General features: G+C 43.2%; 1 protein-coding gene across 24 annotated transcripts in view; it reads left to right on the plus strand.

Moving 5' to 3' along the window:
* The window catches only part of LOC120897318 (CUGBP Elav-like family member 4), a 324,692-nt gene that overhangs the window by 225,883 nt on the left and 74,125 nt on the right, over positions 1-24,684 (plus strand). For 15 of the 24 annotated variants that reach the window (XM_040302102.1, XM_040302094.1, XM_040302095.1 and 12 more), the window contains one exon: positions 21,061-21,186. The exons of 8 other annotated variants lie outside the window; for them this stretch is intronic. In XM_040302102.1, the coding sequence (XP_040158036.1) occupies positions 21,061-21,186 (126 nt within the window). Of the gene's footprint in view, positions 1-13,608; positions 14,233-21,060; positions 21,187-24,684 lie in introns of those variants that run through there. One more of the 24 variants, XM_040302112.1, reaches the window with a different exon arrangement.

The following is a 24,684-nucleotide window of genomic DNA, read 5'->3' on the forward strand; positions in this document are numbered from 1 at the left end:
AACACGAAATTAAATCAATTCCTTTTTAGTATATCTAGGTAAATTTTCAATAAATAATTTACATGTTTATTGAACTCAGGCAATTGAAACAAAAAATTTATTTTGTATAAAAAAGTATATCCTAATACTTTACAAACATAAACTACGATCAAACAGAAACAAAACCAATGAAAATCATGGCAAAATAAGCAGACAAAAGCGCTACCCTTCCCAGCGAGCGGAAGACAAGATTTTACGACTGTCGGCCAATTCTTTCCCAAAACCCAAAAGGGCGTTATTATTCGCATTCGTACAATCCACCCCAAAAACAATCCACCGTCCAATCGTTTACAGTCCATTTTTGACTGTTGAATCTTAGAAAGCACTAAAAGTGGCTTCATTGCCTCGTTCTGGCAGGATTTGGAGCAAATAAAACCGAAGTGAGGGAAATGAAATGTAAATCCTCCATTTCGTGCGTCGTTCTTTCTTCTCCCCAAAACGGTCAAAAGTGCATTCGAGCCGATCGCTTCGAGGCCAATTAAACGGTACGCCTTCATCTTCCCACATTTGTAAGCAACGAGACGGGGAGATGCTAGCTTTTACGACCTGAATGTACAACAAACCTCATCAGGCAGGATTTGGACGCTTTTGCGTGGTAAAAAGAGGTGCTCTTAGGCGATGGAAATGGTCGCATGTTTACTGACCGAACATAATGTAGAGCTAAATTGCTATTCGATCAGGCAAACGAAGGATGGGTGATTGTGGGTTTTATGAGTCAAAGAATGAGACGCCTTCATCGTTTAACAAATCGCAGTAAATAAAATGAACTAACCAGAAGCTCCATTGAAGCCATAGCTCAATTTGTTGAGCTCTACTTCAAACAATCTTTACAGAAAAATCAGAAGCAAATCAAGACAAATTCAAAATTCAGATTTTAATGTTACTTTATTGATCGCTTTTGAGCTAATAACGAAACCAAAATCATCAGGAAGTACAATTCTTAAACGCCTTTAAAGCTTATTTTCTTCCTACATTAACACCGATTGCATTCATCGACACTATTCCAAAACTTTTTTGCTGTTTTCTTTAAGCTAAAAGAAGATTGCTAAAATACGCTGTCGTTTGATTTCGAATGGACGCTTCCTACCATTAAGCTAATGCCACAACCATTCAACTGTACACCGATGATTACACGAGTCCAGTCTTTGCCACAGATTTTCTAATTCAAATACCCTGAGCATTGAAGTTTCGCTCTCGCTCCTGTAGTTCTGGTTTTTTCCAAGAATCGTCTCTACCGTCTCCCGGCAAAGACACTGAGGTCTGCGGTCGTAAATGAGCCTGACTAAACCGATCGTAAAAACACAAAAACACTGTCCAGAAGGTGTCACACCAGGGGATGGGAACAGTGGAACTATCCTTGTAAGGTGTCGACTGTAAGCTCCAATGCGGCAAAGGTGCAAAGAAACAGTATGGCGTGTGGAAATGAATTGAACTCACACCTGCGAAAGCAATCGCCGTGCGGAAGGATGGCCAGCTTTTTGTGTCTTTACCTTCACCATTTCCACTAATGAGATTACCGCTCAATAACTTTGACAATGAAGTAAACTTTTTCTCTTTACTGCTCCGGCTAGTCTGTTCACAATGTGCCTTTCGCTGTGGGTGAGAGTGTTGAGTTTGCTTGAGCATTCAGCTCACGATCCAAGCCGAGGTGAATTTTATCGTGCATGGCAGCAGTGACTGGATGGTTTTGCGATGATGGGAAGCCAAATTTCCCGCCTTTCACCTTTAAAACTGCGCCACAAAGGCTGAAAAACCAGCGACAAAACGGTGGAAACCGTGATGAAAGTGCAACGGCATGAAAGAGCGCATAAAAAGAACACTTAATCCAGCCAATTTTCTGCAGTTTGACTCCCTAGAGAAGCTGTCCTTCCGGCGTCTAGTCGAAGTCAAAGCGTCGGCTTTAGTAAGGTAAAGTTAATAAGCTTTCTTGTCATTTCTTCATTGTTCTTCCGCTACAGTGACAATTTTCTTGTTCTCCTTTTCGTGGCAGGTAAAGTTGCTATCACCAATCAACTTCCCTTCACACGAACGAACTTGTAAAGTGTCGTGGTCGAAAAAAAACCCATTGATCACTTTCCTTTATGCGATAATCTACCCGTCCCAGCGAGGGGTACCGTGCGCCTCCATTTGTTTAATAAATGTGTTTCCATCACAAAAAATATGAGTTTGAATAAGTTCACCATTAACTGTCACTCCAGTCATCAAACGCGAACAACTGCGTCGTAGCAGTGTTGGCCACGATGACCGAATGGATAGCCCCTACAAAAGCCATCGGGAGTCATTAACTTTTAATGAGTCATAAATTCGTATCTTGCGTTTATCTATTCCCTGCGCCCAAACAATGCCTAATGGAAACAATGATCTATTTTCCCTTTGCTAGTGCCCGTTACTGGCTAAGTTCATCGATACATTACGCCTAAGTGTCGCCTCCCTGAAACGCGAGAATGGGAAGGGGATGAAAAAAACACAAAACCTCCGGCATACACAACATATCTGTTGAATGTGCTGTTTCCTTCATCGAGGGCCTATGGACATGGACTTTCGAAAGTGTCCCCTTTGTTTCGTTCCCTATCTTTTCGGTGACAGTTTTATGGGCTCCTCCTATACCGCATAATAGTTTCAATTCGTCGTTCGCGGTTGCTGGTAATAAAAACAGACACTCACACAAAAGCTCATTAGACGTCGACGCCGCATTGTACGCTGGTGGGATGTTTTACACAATGACAACCCAAATGGAAGCGATTATCGAATGGAAAATGAGGGGAATCCAGTATTCAATACGGCTTCGAAGCAGCCTAGCAAAATACAACAAGGACGACCCGAGGAAAAACAAAGGATTTGTATTCTAGCACGTCTTTGTCGCGGTCTTAGGTCTGCACGCGATTGCTTTTTATTTTCTAATCAAAATACAATTATTCATCCAATGGATTATTTGTACGAGAAGCGGAAGGGAGGTAGTATAACGTGGCTGAAAATAGTGAAAAGAAAACCAGAATACTCTGAAAAGGTTTGCAGGGCTGTTGGGGAAAGCTAAGGCGACAACAAAATGGCATAGAATGAGCAAAAAGGATCAATAAATCAAGATCGAAAAAGCTAGATACAGCCAAGGGTAATCAAATTTGCGGTCTATGGCTTAAAAATTGAGTGACAGTAGCATTAATGTCCCTCTATAATCTTCACTCCAGCCGCTTGGGGAAAGATTGAATCTTTTATTTTTGGACACCTTGGATGCCTTCTGGCCTTAGTTTTGCAAATTTATCAAATATTATTTAAATATGGGTATTTAAAGGAAGATAATAGTAAAGGATATTCGAAGATTGAAACAAATATGAAGCCATCTTCAGTCAAAAAATCTCTCGGAAAGTCTTAAAATTACCTTATTACAAGTCAAATAAGAGCGTTAAAAAGTCTGTCCAACTCCCAACATTCAATAAGCATAATCAATTTTAGGTTTCCGATGCTTACGAAATTGCCGACATGAGAGGCTTAGGTCCTCATCCCTGAATCCAATCCTCGAACAGTGAAAATTGATCGCAAGGACAATCCTGGTGCACCATCTGTTGAGGCAGTTAACAGCAGGTGTCGGTGCGGCTAGGTTTCGGGCCCACGCCGAATACCGAAAGCCCGTTAGCGATGTTGGGGCGCATTTGTGAAATTTTACATCGCCTGTCTAAATCAACGAATATTAAATTCCTTTCTCCCGGCACTGATTGGAAAACCCATTAAATTGTTGGGTGATTAGGTGAGCAAGGAATACACACGGGTGCCTTTTACTTCCAACAACCGCTGGCGGTACGAAGACCCCAGTTGGCGCTAGTAACAGGGCGACAGGCTTTACGCAAGGGGGGTTTGGGAAATCTTTGCTAACTACTTCACCGATTCCTCTCCTGGCGCATCCGGCAGGCTTTTGGGAAAAGTTGTACTCCCACATGGGTTTTCCCTTGTAAATGCTTCAACCTATGCGTGTGCTCGTGTATCGGCTGGCATGACAATATTCGAAAAACCCTTCGCCCAACGCAACACCAACAGCCCCGTTCCGTTGCGGAAGATGAACTTTGAATTTTCGGGCCCAAACACAGCGACGTACCCGACTACTGTACTACCAGGCAGCTGTACATTTGCCACGCTCGGCAGCGCCATTTAAGATGGGCAGATGAATCGTTTCCTTGGGCGCTTCCCTTCCGTGGCAACAGCACGAGGAAACACGTACCATCGTCGTCGCTTCCTGGTAGAGTAAAGTTCGGAGCGTAAAATTGAAATATAATAAAAACTTATTTATGCATGTTTTCCGTCTTTTCACCGACACATCACACTCCCATGCTATGCTTCCCCCGAGTTCCCCGAGCAGTGATATGTTTCGAAACGAACGCCGTACCTTTTATACCATCCTAATCCTTCCCAGCGCAAAGATGTTTCCGCACACTTTTGCAATGCTCGCAACAGAAGCCAACTCTATAGACACTTCCTGCCGTCAAGTGCAGTTTTAATTTTTATCTTTAAACCATCGACGTACACACGCTGGATACAATCAAACAACTACATATAAGGCAGCTACCGTCCCATCACTTTCAACAGTCGACGATGGCTTGATGTACGGAAACGCCCGCCTGCCGTTTGTAAAAACTCGAATACAAAGTAAACCAAGAAACTGTACAGTTTATGAAAAAAAACAACTGAAATGCTGCTGCTGCCATTTTTACTCACAAGAACGTGGCAGGAAACTTCCGACCAAAGGTAGCGTTTGAAGCACGTTGTGTGTCTGTGTATTTTTTTTTTTTGCTTCGCTTGTTGCTGGTGTGGTTTTGCAGAAGAAATTTCCTGCTAAAGAAAAACAAAAAACCATATGGTGCCTGGCGGCAAACAGTCAAAGGCGAAGCTGCTTCACCATTTATTTGGTAGCATAAGCCAAGCCGCATCTCGCATGAAGGTGAACATCTTGAAGCAGCTCGTGCAGCACGCCCAGGTGTGCCAACGCGTTTAACAAGCCCAGCAGCGCCATTTTACGCTCCACTAAGGGAGGAAGCGCAAGCGGGACCGAACGGATGGAAAGTAACTGTTTTTCTTTAATTTAAAATGAACTTCAACCCCAAGGCAGCTGCTAAAACTCAAGGTTCCTTGTCGGGCACAAAGTGGCAGACAGATTCCGGACCAGGGGCGGCGTGCCGGCATGGAAGTTCGCGTGCCCTATTCTCCCTCCCTCTTTCTCTGTCTCCCAAACACACACATTCTCCGACACACGTCCCTTAATTGAGTGAGAGATTAAGTTACGATCCCGCGAATGGTACCGAAGCGTTGGGAAGCAAACATACTGCCTCCATCATGACACGGGACTGGCTCCAAAACTGTACGGGATCGCTATGTTTATGTTCCACGGCTATTCTTCCGGTTTCACTTGCTTGCTGCGTTCTGCGCGCACGGAAGGTGTTTTCATTTTTATGTGCAGCTCACTTCACCTTTATGCAACCGCAAACGACCGTATTGGAGCGGGGGGAGGGGGGGCATTTACTCGCCCCTTTGGTGTGGCAAGTGTATCTTTTTTAACAACTTTAAATGCCCTAAAGTACCGACGGGAATTCCCTTCAAGAGCCGTTCACTTTGCCTGCGCACCGGGAGGCAAGCGTTTACGCTGTGAATGTATCAGTTTTTGTTTTGTTTCATTTTTAAGCACTTAAATTTCGGGTAAGGTCGTTCATCTTCCCAGAAATACCCAGGAATAAGATATCTTTTACACCGATGCGCTCATGTTTTTGTTCTTTTCTTTGGAAAAACTAACTTCAAAGCCGAGCCGGGACATGAATCGATTTTTAGTAAGCATTAATACATCTTTTCATCCCTAGAAATAGGGTAAATAGGACCTGAACTTCTTTTCGAAAGTATCCACCGGTAAGACAAAGCGCTGTTTCGCACCTTGGCTAAAATATCGATTTCAAAGGTAATCAGCTGCAAACCCCTTAACAAATATTGAACTTCCTTCAGCGTGTCCTGCCCTGGCGCAGCAACCTGCGGCCCAAAATGCGTATCCGATTACTCGTACCGTCGCCAGGAAAACATTGATTCCGGTGGTATGTTTCGCGTCCGGGGCCATGTCATTGCTCCTAAAGCCGTTACCGCGCTCATAAATAATAGAATAAATAAATATACAGCCGAAGATTTATACGCTACGATAAATCATTTTCCTATCTCACCGACGACCAAACCGTACCGAGGGGTAGTGCAAAGGGGCACGGCTCCGGGGGGTGTGTGTGTGTGTTGCGTTTCGCGTTACACCTAAAGGCCAGCGCACGGGTTCAGGTCGAAAAACGCTGACGCCCTCCGGCGACCAGGTATACCTGGTCGTCACTGGCAGGAATGTCATTTTCTGACTAGTCGCCGGAGTAACTTCCCTTTTTGGGCAAGACTAATGAGAATCGCAACCACTTATCTCTTAACTTTCCGAGCACGAAATGCGGCTTACGGGTTTGTATGTTAGCGGTGAAGGTGAAAGGATAGGCTTCGAATTTCGGCTTCGAACGAAATGATAAATATGATCTTTAATGAGGGAAGAGCTGTGGGACGTTCAGCAAAAGATTCGCCCTTACTAGGTCGACGCCTAATCCGACGCTGAGCAGCCTAAGCATAATGACACCGATACGCGGAGGAATGTTTTTGGGGCGCGGTGAACGTTAGGCAGGGTTTAGTTTCTGATGTGGCTTTTAATCGTATCGCATGGAGGATATTGATGATATGTTTGCTGCAATTTCTCAACGGATTTTAGCCAACACGGTCAAAATAATTGGGATAACTCATCATATCGCTACGTTCCTCCCAGCAGGCAAACCGCAAAGCCATCCCCAAACGCCTGTGTAATCTAATCCTGCTCCAGGTGGGACACTTTTCGGTGGTCTAAGTTTGTCCACGAAACTGATTCCTTCTTTACAGTTTGCTTCACAGTGCCGAATAAAGAGAGGCAGAATCTTCGTCATCAAATTTGAAGGTACTAGTGCTTGTGATTACATCCTACGATACAACACCGGCAAGCAATACCGCCCTAAGGGGAAGCTTCCACCAGAATCATACACTTTGGTTACAGTTTCTTGAGGCCATTTTATTTCCAGCCAACTATACCGTGCCGAACTATCCCTTCTGCGGCAAGGTGTATTTTTCAATTGGGTTTCTTCTTCTTGTTCATTTTTCCTCGATGCCTTTAAGGCAACCAAAGGTCCGAACACCGTGCACAAGTCGAAAGGCATGAAACATGACCGACTACTATTCGTCGTTTTCGCCTCCAGGGAGATACGGAAATGATCTTTTAAGCAACAACGATCCACCAAAGTTCATGCCAAGCGTCTTCAGACAATTCTTGGACACCCTCCAGCACTGTTGCTGCTGCTGCTGCTGCTGCTGCGCTTCAAATTTAGTGTCTAAAGCACAACATCCGCACCGTGCTCGGTAGCATCTTAAGCGAGCCCCCGGGTGACACCGGTGCTAACTCTTGTCCTCTACGACCCCCAGCAGAAACAGCAAATGCTCCAAAGTACGACGACAAACTTGTTATCAGATATTTTCGCTCAACAAAAGCTAGAAACAAAGCGTTAATGACTTTTCATTTTCCCTCCACGGCTGGAAGGGAGGTGTAGCTTTCTCCCTGAGTTTACACACTCCCGACCGACTATGGCTACCCACGAACGTAGCGACGACCAACGGTACAACTTAGAGTGTCATTATTATGTGTCATTATGGTGAAGCAGGAGCAGGCGCCTCCATTGGCACCGTTCCTTTGCCCGTGTCGCGAATGGGTTGAACCGAGGCGTGACAAAGTTTATCCACTGCAAAACAACGATTTCCACTCGGTCGTTCGGTCGAGAAGGCTTGTGGTAGGAAGGATGTGCTTAAAAGTGTCACATTCCATGGTTTGTCATTTGATATGATTTTCACTCACCTTTAGGAGAATGGCTTGCGGCCCACACACCGGCAAGCCTGGGAGGTGTAATAATCCCAAAGATCTGACTGCTTTTCGTAAAGACGCTCTGGTTCATTTAGAAAACGATTCCAAACTTGGATGAATCTTGAGCAACCAGTACATCCATTAAAAGCGTCTTTTCACAAGCCGCTCATGGAAACGATGTTTTGCTTTTTGCGCTTCTTCTGGATCGATACTCATTGAACCTCGAAGTGCAAGAAAAACAACACATTTTTCACCCAGCGCCAGCCTCCGTAAAAGTAGTCCCCACTTCTTTCCACACTCCAAATGTGTTTCAAAACGAGCGCACTCATACACACATTTCACACAGTATGGCCATTAGACAACGCCTTGCCGTGGAAAACCCCCACCGTCGTCGGCCGTGCGAAGGATACGATTTGTTTACGCAAGCGAAAAGTATGGACAGTTATTTATGCGTGAGAGAGTGCAACTGTGAGTTAGGATATTTGAGCCGTTGTTAGCCACTGTTGGTCTGTTGAGATGTGGGAAAAAACATGTTTTCCCTTTTGGCAGGGGTTTCTTATCACGGCAACGAATCTTTTCCCCCGTCCACCGTGCCCGAGCGGCTGCGCTGTGCTAACTGGCACGCCGGTCAAACTGTAACCCCGCAAAAACCTGGACCCAGCCCGTGGCAGCTCACGGTGGAATCATATTTAGATTTATGCGTTTTCTTCTAATCGTTTTCGACGAAACACATAAATACACATTCGCACAGCGTTAAATTCCCTTCCCTGGTAAAAGGTCGACCCTCGGATGCTCAGCTGCCACAAGCCCACAAATACACACACACAAGCTGTGCGAGATGTGCCGAGTTGTTGAAGATTCGGTCGGCAACTGTTGGCACCATGTTGTACCCACGTACAGATACACCGACACACACACGCTGCCACTTAGGCGTACGATGAGGGGAAAAGTTATGCTTATGCGAAAGAGATCACCCAAAAACTGCGTACACGCGGTGAATAAATTTAAATGTTCATAAATTTCCAAACACAGTCCTTGTTTGCCGTAACCTTCAGCCACTGGTTCGCGATGCTACCTTCCCATCACCCTGTTCCTGTTTATCATACGCCTCTAATATGGCAAGGATGTTTGCGCTTTTCAAGCATAGAAGCCTCCATTGCTTCTTACAGATGATTTCCTCGTTGGTGTTTTATTTTTTTGGCACCGTCTTTTTTTTTTTTTTTCCCCCGCCACTCCACCACGCCTGGCACGCACGCAAGACCTCAGTACGCATTCTCAAATAATCTCACAAATCGGAAAAATATCCTCAAGGCGAGAGAGAAAAAAATACCTCCATCAGTTACCCGCTACCCGTTGCTCGAACGGGCAGGAGTGGGAGCGGGCGGAAATTTAGGCTGACTTTATCTTGCAGAATAAATCAAACGCCTGTCAAGCGAGTGAGCGCTTGGGCGCTTGGGAGAACGGCAAGTGTCCCCGGTGTGCTCAGAAACGGCAAAACACACACAAGCAGTGCGAAGAAACGGTGAAGTGAACTTATCTGCTTTTCGTTCCTTTTCCGCCACCCAAACCCATTTTTGCTGTGTTTTAGCCTCGATTTCGTAAAACAAAAGCAGAAAATTAAGTGAGTGGTTGTTTGTTTCACTGCCTGAAGTTGAGGTGCAGCTTTCGGCCACGGTGGCTTTAATGGGAAAGTGACAAGAGATACCAAATTGCATTACAATTCGTGGCAGGATAAAACAAAACCATGAACTCACGCACACCCCCGGCCATCCAGTTCTAATATTCAAATCCCAATGGGCGTGTGTGGATTGTGTATGTGTGTGTAATATAAATCATTTTGGCACCGTGGTAAATGCATTCGATTCCCCACCCTCACGCCAAGCGGGAGCGTTTCCGTGGTTTTCCGCATGTTTCGCGATGGGCAATTTTTCATTTACTAACAAATTAAAACACCACCCAGGAAATGATTGTGCAACATGCAATCGTGATTTACATCTGGCCGAGAATGGAAGTGTTAACGATGCGCACTGTATAGAACAATGCCGGGGGAGAAAAAGTGAATGGTGTGATGTGTTTTTTTGTGTCGCTATTCTGTAGCTATTGCATGTTTGTTTCCATGTTGATTGGAAAATAATGAGCTCGACAATCACATGACTGGTTCATGTTACGCTGGTCATGTCGGAATACCGTAACGGGCTGGGGTTTCACGGAACCGGAACCGGAGGCTTGAAAATTAACGTGTGGTATTTTTCTGTCAAATCGCCAACGATGACCGATGCGAGCCGGGATGAACCCGCTGGCCGTAAATCATACTAAGTGGTGTAATTTATTATTGCACCAGACTCCAGCCACACGCTTTTGCACCGGGTTTGTGTTCTAACTGACAAACAAATGGAATGATGCGACCGGATGATGCTGTAATTGAATTCGATACAAAAATGAGTAATGTCCAGCTCGGGGGAACAAACGGTACCCAGGCTAAAATGATATAAGTAACTAGGCTAATCAAATTATTGAAAATGCGCAAAATTAATTTCAGATTGGACAAAGAAGACTGCATAGTGCGCCCATTACTTAGCAACAATTGTTGCGTCTGCCAGCGCAAGCTGTTCGATTGAATCTGAATAGCTTAATCACACCAATATGATACAATGATACAGCACACAACAATGGGGAAGAACTTTCGCTCATCAACATCGAAACCATTCAGTCGAGAAATGCGTAATCACATCTGCACAACCCCGATCAGCACACCAACGGTCCCCGTGTAGTGTACTCGTACGTCTGCGTGGTGAAGGCGCTTTGCTGTAACCATTCATCAACGGTGTCCATCAGCAGATCAATTATGTACCACCGAAGCGGAACTTGTTTTTATTCGCTCCCGTTACCGATTGCCCCGGACGGGCAGTGGACCAAGTTCTTATTTTTCCATTTCATTACCCACGAACGGTACAACACACAGCACAGGAAACTCGCCAGATGTTCCTGATAAGGTAGATTGATTGAAGCCTGAACGCTGGACGCTTTTGGCCGGGGCAGTTTGGTTGCTCCTTCGCTGGTTGGCAGCTCCAAGTTGTCCTCGGTAACTTTTGGGCAAGCATTCGCTTCACTCAACCGACCAGAAGTGTACACCCTAGGACACACCTTCGCTTCCAGTCTGCACTCAACTGCTGAGAGTGACTGGACGATAAAATAGTTTGATTTAATGCATCGGAAAATTTCTTGCTCCTTCGCAAAGAAAACTTTCTTTTTCCTCCCAGCCGGTTCGGTCGGTACGCATCGGTAGAAACACTGCATCAAGCAGAAAGTAACTGGCCAAACAAAAATGAAGCAAAAAGAAAGTACTAACAAATGTGTGGGGCAGAAAAACACAAAAAAACAACCCGTCCCGTTTGCTCAGTGAGGGGGAAATGAATTGAAAGAAAAACAAACCCTCATCCACAAACACCACAAACCAATGAGATGATGCACGCAGCAGGCAACACGTGCCACTCACTGCTTGCTTCTGTTTCTTGCAAGTTTCCAACCCTCTCTAACTCGCTCTCTCTGTCTCTCTCCACTCCTTTCGAAACGAGCATGCATTGAGACTGTGCAACATCACCATCGGTGAAAATATGCCAAATTTCGACAGCATAGCAAACACTTTGCGAACGATTTTTCATGCAGAAACGTAAACATACCGGGCGGGGCCGTGGCTGTTCATCTTTCGCTGTTTTCGCCTTGGTTTCCGGCAACGTGGATGGAGAAGGAAATTTCGTTACTCAACACTTTACCCACCGAGCGGTGGAAAGGAAAAGTGAGGAGTAGCATTTCAAGAGACCCAACCACTTGACTCAGTTCCCAGTTCCAGCTTGGTAGGGAATCTCGGTGGGAAAACTCGTGTTGAAGGGATGGCAGTAACGTGTACTCCTACTCCCGATCGGTATGCAGTGTCCATTTCGTTTACCTACGTTAAAAGCATTTTTTTTTTTGCTCGTCAGTTTACCGGCAATTGCAACGCTGCACTGTGCAAAGTTAAGCCTAAAGCGATGCGAGAAAATTACTGTCGAACTGGGGTGATGGCAAACTGCTGGGACACGGAAAGGAGAATGCAACGTAACTGCATACCAATCCATGTGCTTTTCACCATTTCGCTCCACTCTACCTGGACTGGATGGTACAATTTAAAAGGTAGAAAATTAATGGTTAAAATGCAAATCTGTGTGCTTTTGGCTTTTATTTGCATCAAGTGTGGAATAAATCTGAATTTTACTCCCACCTGTAACTTTCTTTTACCTTTCGAGCTGCACTGATGGAATGCTGCAAATTCCCCCAAGCCGCCGCTTGGTAGGATAACAACGTTTGTGGTCGGATCAGCAGACGGTTCGGTGCAGTAGCACTGGCAAACGGCCATGGATGGGCTTAGCTTCTTGTGGCTTCTGCCGGGTGTCCGTCCGGGGCTGCGCATAGTGTTAGTGGGAATGGGTGGTTTAAAAAATTCTAGCACCCCAAGGACCGCCCCTTGGTGCCGGCAGACCGGTAGACTGACCGCAGGGAGAACAAGATTGTGGAAAATTGCTTTGGTTTTGCTTGCAGCAAGCCATTTCCCATCGCGGATTGAATGCAGCATACCGATGAGCGTGCCGGAACGAACCGGGAGGATAGATGAAAAAATTAGACTCCCGGGCTCGCACGGCACGTCCGAACGAGTTTTCATCGTTAGTTGCCTCGTACTGTGCGTGGCGTGGTATGCCCTTTTTTGCTCTTTATTCTCTACGTGCTGGTCCTATTTCAGTCACATTCTATGCAACGATAAATGCCTCCAAATAGGAAGCTACCTCCCCAACCCCTTGGCGCGGGCAAAATGAAAACGGACGGGTTGTAGTGTTTTAAGGCCAAAATAACAGAATCCGTACTCGTCGTCCCTCGTGCGTGATGATAACTAAATGCAAGCTGCACCTTGCGTGAAAATGAACGAAAATAAAAGAGGGAAAGCAACAAAAAACAGTTTTGCGATGTAAATTGAAATTGTTTACTTCCGCATTTTAATTATTCGCAGTTTTTCTGCTGATACTTCGCTTTTCATTCCTGCTTTTAAGCCAGTCTGTCGGTAAAGCGAGTTAAAATACTTTTGGTTTGATATGAAAGAGAATCGTTTGCACCTTGTGATAGCAATGTTTCACTCTGCAGCTATATGCGTTTAACATCAACATCTGTAAGTCTGTGCAATCAGTGTACAATTAGAAGACCTTGAATAAATACTGCCATTTAAGGGCGTGTTCATATTTACTTGGGATGATTGCTTGAACACAAAACAAGGATTTATTTGCATTTCTAGTTTCATTTAAGGGCAATTCTAGCTAACCGTACCGTATCGTTCCGTGCATTCAGCGCTTCCAAACTTTAATCCATATATCATGTATTGTTCGTAAAGCATTATTTGATCCACTCTTTGGCTCTCTTACTGTAATAAAATGTGACAACACTTGTCCTGGATAGATGTATAAATGTTTGGTTTTACGTTTCCTGTAGTGAACAGTGTGAAGGACTCTTGCGTACTGTTACTTTATTTGGTTTTTCTTTTACTTTCTATAATTGCAGCCACCTTTCACTCGAAGTCGATGCCGATTCCTATCGTCCATCGCACATAGTTTACTCAACTCAATTTCAGCCCGCGTTTGAATCGTGAGACAGAGAAAGAGAGAGAAAGAGAGAAACACGCTAAGGAAACGTATCAGAACGAACACTCAATTACAATCAATAAGCTTAGGATAATCCCAAGGGGAAAGTTTAGCGAGAAGAATAAAACAATACACAAAAACACATAACAAAACATAAGAAAGAGCTTAACTTACTCTGCGTTTGCATAAACATAACGGCAGAATTTACGTTCCAAATGCTGCATAGTACAATGATTGGTTTCGGTAGTGCATACTAATTGTGATAGTGAGAAAGTGCTGGAAATAGGAAAACAAAACAAAAAAACACAAAATAAATACTTTTTTACATACCACGGACACTATTTGATAGAGAACGGATTTAGTGAGAAGTATCAAGACTGGAAATACAAGGTGCTCAACGTTACGGAGAAAAAACAAACGAACAAACAAGTATAACAAACGGCAAAACAAACAAACAGAGTACTTAACGAAGAACGGAACAGAACAGTAAAGGAAGACTGCCTCGAGGAAGATTCTCATTTCATCCCTCCGATAGGAACGTCAACTAAGACCGATTAAATGCTGACAGGCGACCAGAGGGCACATCTCCGTCAGTGCAAGTTCTGAAAAGTAAGATTATGTCCTTTACTATGTGTCAAGTGAATGTCCCCTCCACGTCCAAAATTATCCTGTCCCACTCCATTCCCGTAACAACTATACGGATAGATGTAAAAAAAAAAACAAAAACGAGCCAAAAAGGTCCTCCACGGCCCTAAACGATGACTTCCGTTACGCGACAAGATTGGGATGCGATACGCGATAACACCAAACGATCGCCACGAGTGCCACGGGAATGGGGGAAAAAATGTCACCTTCGATCATAAATTAAACCACGCTGGGCAAAGAAAGCTGTGCCGAGTCATTCTCGGACAATTCCTGGCCGACATCGCTCAATCTCGAACTCCACGAAAACGGTCAATGCCACGGTGCTTGCCCGTAGCCGACCTATGCAAATGTTGGCTGCTCCAAACCACAATCACTGTAGCCGGTGGGGATTTTGGGGTGACTGGCCAAACTTATATTGGGATGCCACAGTTTGGGAGTGGGGAGAGCAGAAACAGGCAAGGGAGGGAAAAGAAAATCACACGGATTTTCACATCATAGCATGAAATTGGTTTTCCGTTCACGCAGTCTACACGCGCGCACGCTTCTCTGACAACTCCCTCTTTTCTCCGTATTCAATGGCTCGGGCACAGTTTGCTTACCCTTAGACGACCCTACGTCGTCCAAAGGTATGGTTCCAGCATGGCCAAGGGAGCTGTGAAGGAACTCCCCCAGCAGGATGTCCCACATAAGGCCACTAGACGACAAGGGAAAGGGCAGCAAAAGGAAGAAAAACAACAAACCCCAAATTTTAATATTCATTTAACGCCATGATTCGTGACTAACATACAGTTCCTATCGCCCCATAGCCCTAGTCTTACGCAGCTCAACGGCATCGCCACTGTATCGCATTCCAATTTTCTCCGAAGTCTTCGGGCTTGTAGCGACCGCTCTGTATCCTCTCTTCCTTCCTTGTGTTTCTTCCCGACACAGTCCTGTTTCTGGCCGCGCCCGAGGTGTTGCCAATCTTACAGTTTAGCCCGTACGATCCTACCATGCCTTTGCGTGTCGCCGTTCAAATACACACCTTCACCACTGCTACAACAACCACTGTTACTACAACTGCATTATTTGGCTCTTAATATCGTACTTCCTTGTTTGTTTGCGTTGTTTGCATTGATTCCTATTTTGCTCTGTTTGTTCGTTGTGTCGTAACCCTTAAAAGTGTCGTGATTTATGCATTCTCATAGGATATCCGTAATTATATAGTAGTTTGCTATTTTGAAGAAATCGTGTCACATTCACTCCACTTAGAGAACTATATCCGTTCTCCAGACGAAACGCTTTCAGGTAGATAAGTCGCTTTCTTAGGAAGCTCTCTTCGTGAACAAAAGCGTTTTTTTTTTCATGTCACTCAAGATCGCGAACCTGCGTTGGTGCGTATATTTTTGATGTTGTTCATTTATCATTATATTAGTATATATGTGTCATGATCTATGGTGTAACTTTCTAACTCACCACTGTGATAACATTCTGTACTTTTCTATGTGTGTGTGTGTGTGCGTGTCTTTGACTGTTTGTATGCTCAGTGAGGTATGGTCAACAAACAAAATAAAAACCATTCGGCCCAAATGCTTGAAAAATGAACCAAATTCAATCCACAGAACCATCTCCAAGTCACCAATACCTCATTGAATCATTCCATTGTTTGATCATTTGGTTGTTGGTTGTGTGTGTGTTAAGTATTATTAAGTAAATTTACCTCAACAGGAAAGGAAATGATAGTATTGAAACAATGCAGTAGCATTTCAAGCAAAATATTTACCAATTACTATTTTACAGTGCCCCACTAACTAAATTGTTTGCTGTTTGCTTCTAGCCACACAGATTCAAGTGAATGTGTAAGTCTATTCATCGACTCGCCGAAACATACTACCCCTTCTGCGCTCAAATGCCAAAATGGAAGCTCCAGACACTGTCGTTATATTAATTCATTATCCTTTTCGATAGCAGCCAGACTGCTTGGTCTTGGCAGCTTCGCCAATGTGATCCTCCTTTGCCATTGTTGGAAGAGCAAACCGAACTAATGAATTAACACATCCTTGCGGCAGGGTTCGGGGAAGATGGTCCGGCTCAGGCGGGCTTCATCCTTTAAGCCTTGTAATACACCCGCCAGGAATGGTGGATAGCTGTCCTGGTGGGCTAACAGTGTCGACTTCTTACTTGCACAATCTTCTTTCCGAAGTGAAAGAAAATTAATCATATCGTGTATTCTTCATTTGTCTTCCAATCCAAGTCTTGCCATTTTCCTTCCTTTTTTCGTCTTTGGCCATTGCCCTGTCATGTGCCACCGAATGAATGAAGCTTGAACCCTAGCGGTGGACATTCTATTTCGGTCACCTCGACCAAAAGAAAACATTCTTAATTGCTGGCGGTGGAAAATAAATACTTTGATCACACGCTGTGAGCCGTAATATCCTGCAGTTCCGGTCACTGGAGATTCCGGTGCCGTTTTGCGTCTTGGGTCAAAGCAACGGTGTGGTATAGCTGAAAGAAGGAAGACACGGTCGGAGAAGACAAAAGCTGGATGCTATAATGAGAAAAACACAAACAAAAAGCGTACGGGATCCTTCGGGACTGTGAAGCACTTCGCAGTGAATCCTTTCTAGGCTTTTACACCAAGAAGGATCTTTGTGGTACAAGTACGAACGATTCCAAAAATAAACGTGTCCTTGCCTTCACAGGAAACCGTCAAGACATAAATAATGTTATCAAGGACCATTCCAGCCTTACTCGTTTTTTTAATACTCTGCCTGTATGAGCGCTTTCAATTCCTTTTCGAGTTATCTTTCGCAGTATTGTGCATACTATAAAGATAACTTCACTTTTAAATTTATTTACAATGTAATTCTGTAAAACTCAATGCCGATTACTTATCAGCGGTCCGTATTATATTTTTGATGAAAATTTCACCTTCATTGCATACAAAGAAAACTGTTCTTGATGAACAAAATTATTCAACACTCCAGCAATTTGAAAATGTTTCAGTAATAATTCTGGTAGGCAGTGTATATATACTTCTCATGAAATCGCTGGACTATCGTTGAACAATATTTTCATGCAATTGTTGACTGACCGATTATTGCTACGTTAGCGCAAAGCAAGTTCCTAAATAATACTCACTCACTAAATCATGGGAAATTTTATTCCCCCTAATTGCCACTCGTCTGTGGTTGCTTTTGGTGGCTTTGAATGATGGTAGTTGAAACTTTCGTCCACAGTGCTAACCGTAGTACCGTGCCAGATCATGCAGGAAACAAAGCAAAATACCCAAGAAGCTCATTAATTTTATCTATCGCCTCATTACCCTTGGCAGTCGAACTTTGTTAATGTCACTAATGGCGGGGTGACTGTCACCTTGTGTCGGCTAAACGGTCCCTTCAGCAGCGAGACTCCAAGTGGCAAGTTTCATGTTCACCGAATGTTGATTTATCAGAATTAATCGAGAAAATTTACAAATGAATTCTATCCGCCACGGTATCGTTACGCAGAACGAACCGAAAAGGAAAATCTTTCTGTTGGGACGCTTATACCGCCATGCTCAGTCGGTGACAATCGATCGGGACCTACTGGCCCGACTATTTAGAACGAGTCTTTATGGCCAATCTACGTGCCATGGCAATCTGTCTGCCCCAAAATGCTTGTACGCTTGTGCGGTGTAATTAACAAGATTAGAAATGCTGAAAAGGATACCCATCGAATCTCATAAATAACGTATAATGATCCGAATTATATCTAACGGTAATATAATCCCACGGTAGCAAGTGACCGTAAACCACAAGCCGAGAACGAAGCAAAGCGCCCTGGAAAAGTGAGTGGATAATTTTTCCCAAAACCCAATCTTTCACCATCCAGGGGATAAAGTTTTTTGTTCCGGGTGGCTTACGTGTTTCATTGGTATGCGAAACCTCTCATCGCAAAAGCGGAGAAGAGGCAATCAAAATAAGTACAGTGACGTATTGGTTGCGATGCTAATCGGTTTGTCTTGGCAAATTTTACTTCCTTCGATGATTCATTGTCCGTAAGACGAGAAGTTCGAAGTTATCCAATTGACGTACAGCTATAGACTTCCAATCCCGTTTCTTTTAAATAGCGTCTCGGCAACGTCCCTTGACAGAAGAAAAAGAAGGAGCCAAATTCCACAGACAAAGCTTTGCCTTTGTGGCATCTTCCGAAAAGCCAACGAAAAAAGACGTTTGCATGCAATGATGTACGTTCAATCTGTGTCGATATCTTCCATCAGAACCGGTAGACCAATTCAATACAGCAACAATGGATCATACAACTTGGGGCTGCTGTTTTCCACTTCTCGACTCCCTCCGTCGAGGCAGTGTGAATGGGATAGGAAGAGGAAGCCAGGGCATAATATTCAACCCTCGTCCATCGGAAGCGAACGGATGGATAGCATTTCCTCTTCCGCTCGGGTGCATCGTTTAATGCACTTTGAAGCCCAAACCCGAAAAGCGGATGGCAAAACAAATCTGTTCATCCTCCGTCTGTGCGGTGTGATCGGCAAATGCACGTCGGTAGCCCCAAAAACCTTCCTCTCACGATACAACGCCTTGCCGGCCCTATAGCACCGTCTTCTGCCATGGTGAAGCTTCTCGAGAAGGAAGTGCACCATGATTCAACTAATAGTTTGCGAAAACATCTTTAGCAAAACTCATCACGTCCGCTTCACCCTGCATGAAGAAACCACGGGCGGTTGTGCACCGTGCTCAATCGATCGGAGGTAGTTTTCTTTCGGTTAAGGAAAGATGTTTACTTCCGGAGCTCGGTGCTCGGCGTCCTGCTTGGCTAAGATGCTTCGTTTAAAATTCTGTCAGGGTTGTTTTTTTGCATTCCCGAGCTCGAGGACAAAGAAACCCGTCGCCAGCGTTAAAGGGAACCCAAGCTGCTCATGGTCTGGCACGGAACAGAACTTACCGGCACAGGAGACAAGGTACGACGGCTGTAATAAGCAGGAAGGGACGAAATATTTTTTCATTAGCATAGGAAAGTAGCGCTGGTGTAGCTGCCTCTAGCCAAATGTACAATAAACAATTGCACTTTCCCCCGGGTCACCTTCAGCATACCCTGTGCTTGAACCGTGAAGAAGAAAGAGACATTTGGACATTTTGGGCATACTTATCCCCAACCATCACTGGTGGTGTGAAAGCTTCTTTATGATCCTTTGTTTCGTATTGTGATCGACAGAGCTGTCTGCTGCCCCTATTCTCGAGGAGGCACTTCGTCATTGTTAGTGGAAATTGATTAATTCATTTCTTTCCTCCTTTTCAAAAGATTCCTTCAGATCGGTGTGCGCAAATGTGCAAAAGGGCTCAAACAAAGTAAAGCTGATCTTAGAGAGAAGAAAACTTTGAACAGTTTTTGTTTGAAAAACTCAGGGTTTTGTGCAATTACACTGAGTAAAATTTCTAGAGTATTGCTTCATCCTATCGTAAGCTTTAAGAAAACGAGCAAGTCTAATATATTCTACTTTCGGGGAAACAACAGTTGAGTTTTATTACATGAATGATACCTGTGATAAACATAAAACAAAATTTAATTACTTGAATTTTTGACAATTGTCTATGACACGAAATAGAATCAGATAATATACTACATTTTGTTACTGGAATCAAATGAGGGATATGTTAACGTTTAGTTTCATAATTCACATAATTCATAATTTATACTGTTTTTTTTATTTATTTTTTCTGTGAATGTTTGTGTTCATTTGCATTCACACGGTGTAGTTTCATTTTTCTTGTGAATCATTGTTCGTTTTACCAAAGCAATAAAATGGTAGCACATTTAACTATTTATCAGGCAGTATTTTAGCTTTAAAATTATCTGATTAAATATCTAATCCGAAGCCTGATATTTAGCTTCACATATTTAACTGTTTAACACTTTAAAATCTATTTCCTTGGTTTTTTGATTACCCAAAGCCTAATTCAAAGAATATTATTTTGATAACACCATTTTGAATCCATCATTTTTAGATAAATGTATGCTGTTGTTAATTACATGTTACTCCAACGTTGTACTGCTGGCACTCTAATCAACTTACACGTTATATTATGTACCTTTATATCCTTACAATTCTCCCGTTACTAAATAATATAAATCAGCTTTATCCCTTGAGCCTTTTTCATCCTATTTCTGAAAAGTTTTCTTTTTTTTATTTTACTATCACTATTTTGCCAGCAACATTATTCGCAAACTATTGAGCCAAACTATTTACTTAATGTGTTTATTATTTTGTATCATTGAATTTAACCACCTTTCCAAATGCCCTAACAATAAAAAACACATGAGCACGCCAACACTTCAACACACAACTGTCAGCTAATTGTTCATGATGCAAAATTATTAATTTACTTTTTTCTTCTTTTTCTCTTTTCTTTTTTATGTCAAACCCATTGTTCGCTCTTCATGCAAAAACCAAAACAAACAAACCAATACAAAACAAAAATCGTACCATTCCCGTACCTGCCGTGTGTTGTGTGGTAAATGTGTGGTGGTATCAATCAACAAACTCGCCCATTTCGACTTCATCAATTGGAAATTGACGAATGAAAACACCAATTCAAAAATGATCAAAATAATTAACTCCATCAACAAATCAAACAAAACCAACATAACCAACCACCACCACCACCACAACCACCACTATCATAATCATCATGCTCATTCCTTGAAATGCACGCAAAAACAAACAACAACCATCAATTCGGTCTGCAAAACAACTACTTACAAACAATAACAAACATTTGTGTTACGGTGTTTTTGCATTGCATCACACTTTAGATCGAAAGCTTTTCGTTGGCATGCTTAGCAAGCAGCAAACTGAAGAGGATGTAAGACAGTTGTTTAACGCGTTCGGAACCATTGAAGAGTGCACGATCCTGAGAGGACCGGACGGTGCCAGCAAAGGTAAGTGCTAAATGTAATCGATTCTTCCCATTTTCACAACTTGCTCCTTCCTGTTTTACGTTAGCGCTCGGTGTACGATTAGTTATGTGCTGCTCATTCACAATTTACAATCGTATGATCGGTTTGATTTGTCCTTTTTTTATTAAAAACCTTCGGTTATTAAACTCGTTCTCAAAAACAAAGTTTTTTTTTTAATTGTATTTTATGTTTTCTTTTACTGTAATAAGTGGTTTATGAATGCGTCCGAGTCCATATCGAGCATTTAAACAATACAACTTTGCACGTATACACAACGGGCACTATTCTTCCTTTCACTTGTATGCGTGTTGTGCTGTTCCTGTGAATTAGATTGTGTGTTTTATGCCTATTATGTCATGCGTGTCCAACAATTCTCCGACGGCAGGTACGAAATATAAATGTTTAATTTGTGTCGTTTACGTGTGTGTTTTTGTTTATTGTTATTAGGGTTGCTGAAGCGTAGCATAAGATGAGCTTGTTTAAAAAAAACTAAACCTTTTGTGCTGTATCCAAACTAGGTAAACATTTGTTCACATGACTCTTTTTTTTTGTACACAATGTAATGGCAAATATTACTCGCTGAAGCTTAACAAATCATTTTCGATTTTCAATTATCATGCATTCTACACCAACTACGTTCTTCAGCGTTGGGATAGGAAAACCTGCCAAAACTTGCAATAGATCTTGGGAACTAATTTAGTAACTCAGTACAAACACACCCGGCTGCAATCAATAGTCTTCCGAGCCGGGTAATTTGTAAGCGTTGCACAGGTTACTGAAATTTTCCTTCTTCCATTCTCAGCCTTACACCATCTCGCTCTACGAAAAGAAGAATGATTCGTATCATTTTAATTGCTCATTTAAGCTTTCGGGTTTCGTTTTCATTCGCGATTTTCAATCTTCCTATATCATCGCAAGCTATCCTACGGATGCTCGTTTGCGAGGAAAAATTCTATACTGGGTTTTGAGAAAGTAGAAACAAAAAAAAAAGGTAAAAGTCCAAGTGGAAAGATTAATTACAGCTGCTGCCGGGTGGTTGGCGGAGCAATCAGCGAAGCCGTTTTTTTCGGGCACCTTTTTCTCCATCGTACACTCCTGACCCCTTTTTGGGCGATCTTTTCTACACTCCGAGCGCGCAATAATAATAACACAAGAATTCAAATCCTTCTTTAAGCTCTGGAAAAATGCCAGTCATTTCTCTCTAACTATATCCGGACACATAAACACTCCGGGTTTACCTTCCGGGACAGAGTTCGCGCCAAAGGGTAAGGTCCATTCATTTCGGACTCCACGGTCCCGATGGCAATGTTGTTCGCCGCTTTTGCGTCTTGCGTCCGTTATTCGCTTGCTAGTTGCTAGTTTTGCTCATTGTCCTTTGGATACAATTTTCCCTCCGTCAGGCATAGTTAAAGGGATAGTCACCGACGGTGTGTTACATTCAGCGCTGAGCAGCCATTTCTTCAATTACCTCATTTTGGAGAGTACATCCGTCAACCAGATCCACCGAGAAGCTGGGATCGTGGGAGAGTTGTATCATTTATTTTACCACGTCGCCCATGGAAGGGACGCTTCCTGTCACCCTACTGGTAACTTCCCAGGCCAGAGCCAAGTGTGGTTGGCTCCTCGGGCAAGATACTATCTATATGCACCCGCAACAGACGAGCGCATTTTTCTCATCGCAAAATAACCCCAAATGCACACTCATCAGTCGACCACTCAGGCCTGGGCCAAGCGGTAAGAGGATTTACTAGTTTCTGTTCGATGGCTTTTTTGCTGTTGTATTCTTTCATTCAATTCTGATCTCGGATTTTCTCGTTACCCACCGAAACGTGTAGATTGCAACAGTACTTCGACAGAGCACTGCTGTTCGCTTCTGCCATATTCGTAATGGCGAGTTTGAAAAGGGAAGCATTTTACGAGACCAACAGCTTTTGGCTGTATTTACACGTTCTTTGTGTGAGATTGTTTCAGCGACCTTTACATTCACTCTCTTCAAGCCTTGTCTTGTTTCTCGTTCCAAGAGTTTAGTGCTTTAACAAGTAGAGGTACTTTACTTCTTCGACAGTTTGGCTTATGATTGGCAGTTACCGTGGAACTGGTGACTACTTTAATCTCAAATGGTCCCATACACTTGGTGACCATTGCTACGCATTATGTTTATTTTTTCCTTTCACTCGTTATTCCTTTTACTTTCGTTCCCAAATGTCAATCTAATAGCTTTTTTTCATTCATCCCGCCTGTCGCCCGGCTCCCAGTTTCATTTCCAGACACCGTAACACACTTTGTTTTCAACGAGTACTTTTTATTTAAAAAATGAAACTAATTAAAAATTCTTCTTCGGGCAGCTAGGGAGGCTGAATCCAAACGCACAAAAAACCCCGTCCCATGGCTGGCAGTGACGAATGGTCTGAGATGATCCAATCCGTAGCAGAAGGGAGACGCACAACGTAGGAAACAAAATGCATCCAAAAAAAAGTTAATTTTACTTGCTCTGAGTTTGCTAGAAGTAAAATGATTTTTTTTCTTCTTCTCGTTGGTGCAAAGAAGGAAGTCCTCTGTCAGGGTTTTATTAATTAAAACATAAATGGAAAACAAGTCTGGCGGTACGATTGCACGGAAAGGGTATTCCGCTAACGATGTTGGATCCATAAAGTGGAGTTCACTTTTTAAATTCCGTGGTACGAGTGAATGTCCTTTATTCGGACACACTAAGATGAAAAGTTTAAGTGCTGTATTTAACACTATGCTTGACGTGTAAAATAATATCAAACCATTTCTTCTGCCACCATTGATATTTTTAACGAAAAACGAGGGTGAGACGAAATTATTCGCGATGCTGATAAAAACGCAGAATTATTGGTTATCCCCCAACCGGAACGTGATTGGAACGAGCGTTTTCATCACACTGCTAATCGGAAGAAAATTACTCCAATCACGTTTTCTCACTCCAAGTTCAATCTCTCGCCAAACCCTCCATAGATACCCCGGAAAATCTACTTCCATTGATGCGTTGAGTTCTTTTCCACGCTCCCAACATAAGGACACGTTCGAAAACAACAAAAACAGTACCATTTTACGGAGAAAGTGTTGTTTTTTTTATTTGTGTGCGCTCGGTTAGTCGTTGGTTGGAAAGGGTTCCCTCTGCAAAAGCCTCATCACGGTATCTTCGTGAGGAACGTAACAACTACGTAAAAGCGGACAACCGTTCGTTCGATCACGCAACAGTAACAGACCCTCAGGCAAACCCCTCTACCGAACCACATTGATGGCAGGAAAATGGGTCACCAGATAAGATCGGTCCGTACTAAAATATTCCACAAACATCTTGCCATTTCTTTCTCTCTGTCTCCAACTTTCACTCGCTCACAGTGCTGGATTTCGATGATTTCAGGGTTTGTGTTACTTTTATCGTCAAATTAAAACGCCAAAATGAATTGTTTTACTATCGCACGAACGTCTGTCGGAGTCCGTGTTACAGGA

This window comes from Anopheles arabiensis, chromosome 2 (assembly GCF_016920715.1).
Source record: "Anopheles arabiensis isolate DONGOLA chromosome 2, AaraD3, whole genome shotgun sequence".
In the NCBI taxonomy this organism is placed as follows: domain Eukaryota; kingdom Metazoa; phylum Arthropoda; class Insecta; order Diptera; family Culicidae; genus Anopheles; species Anopheles arabiensis.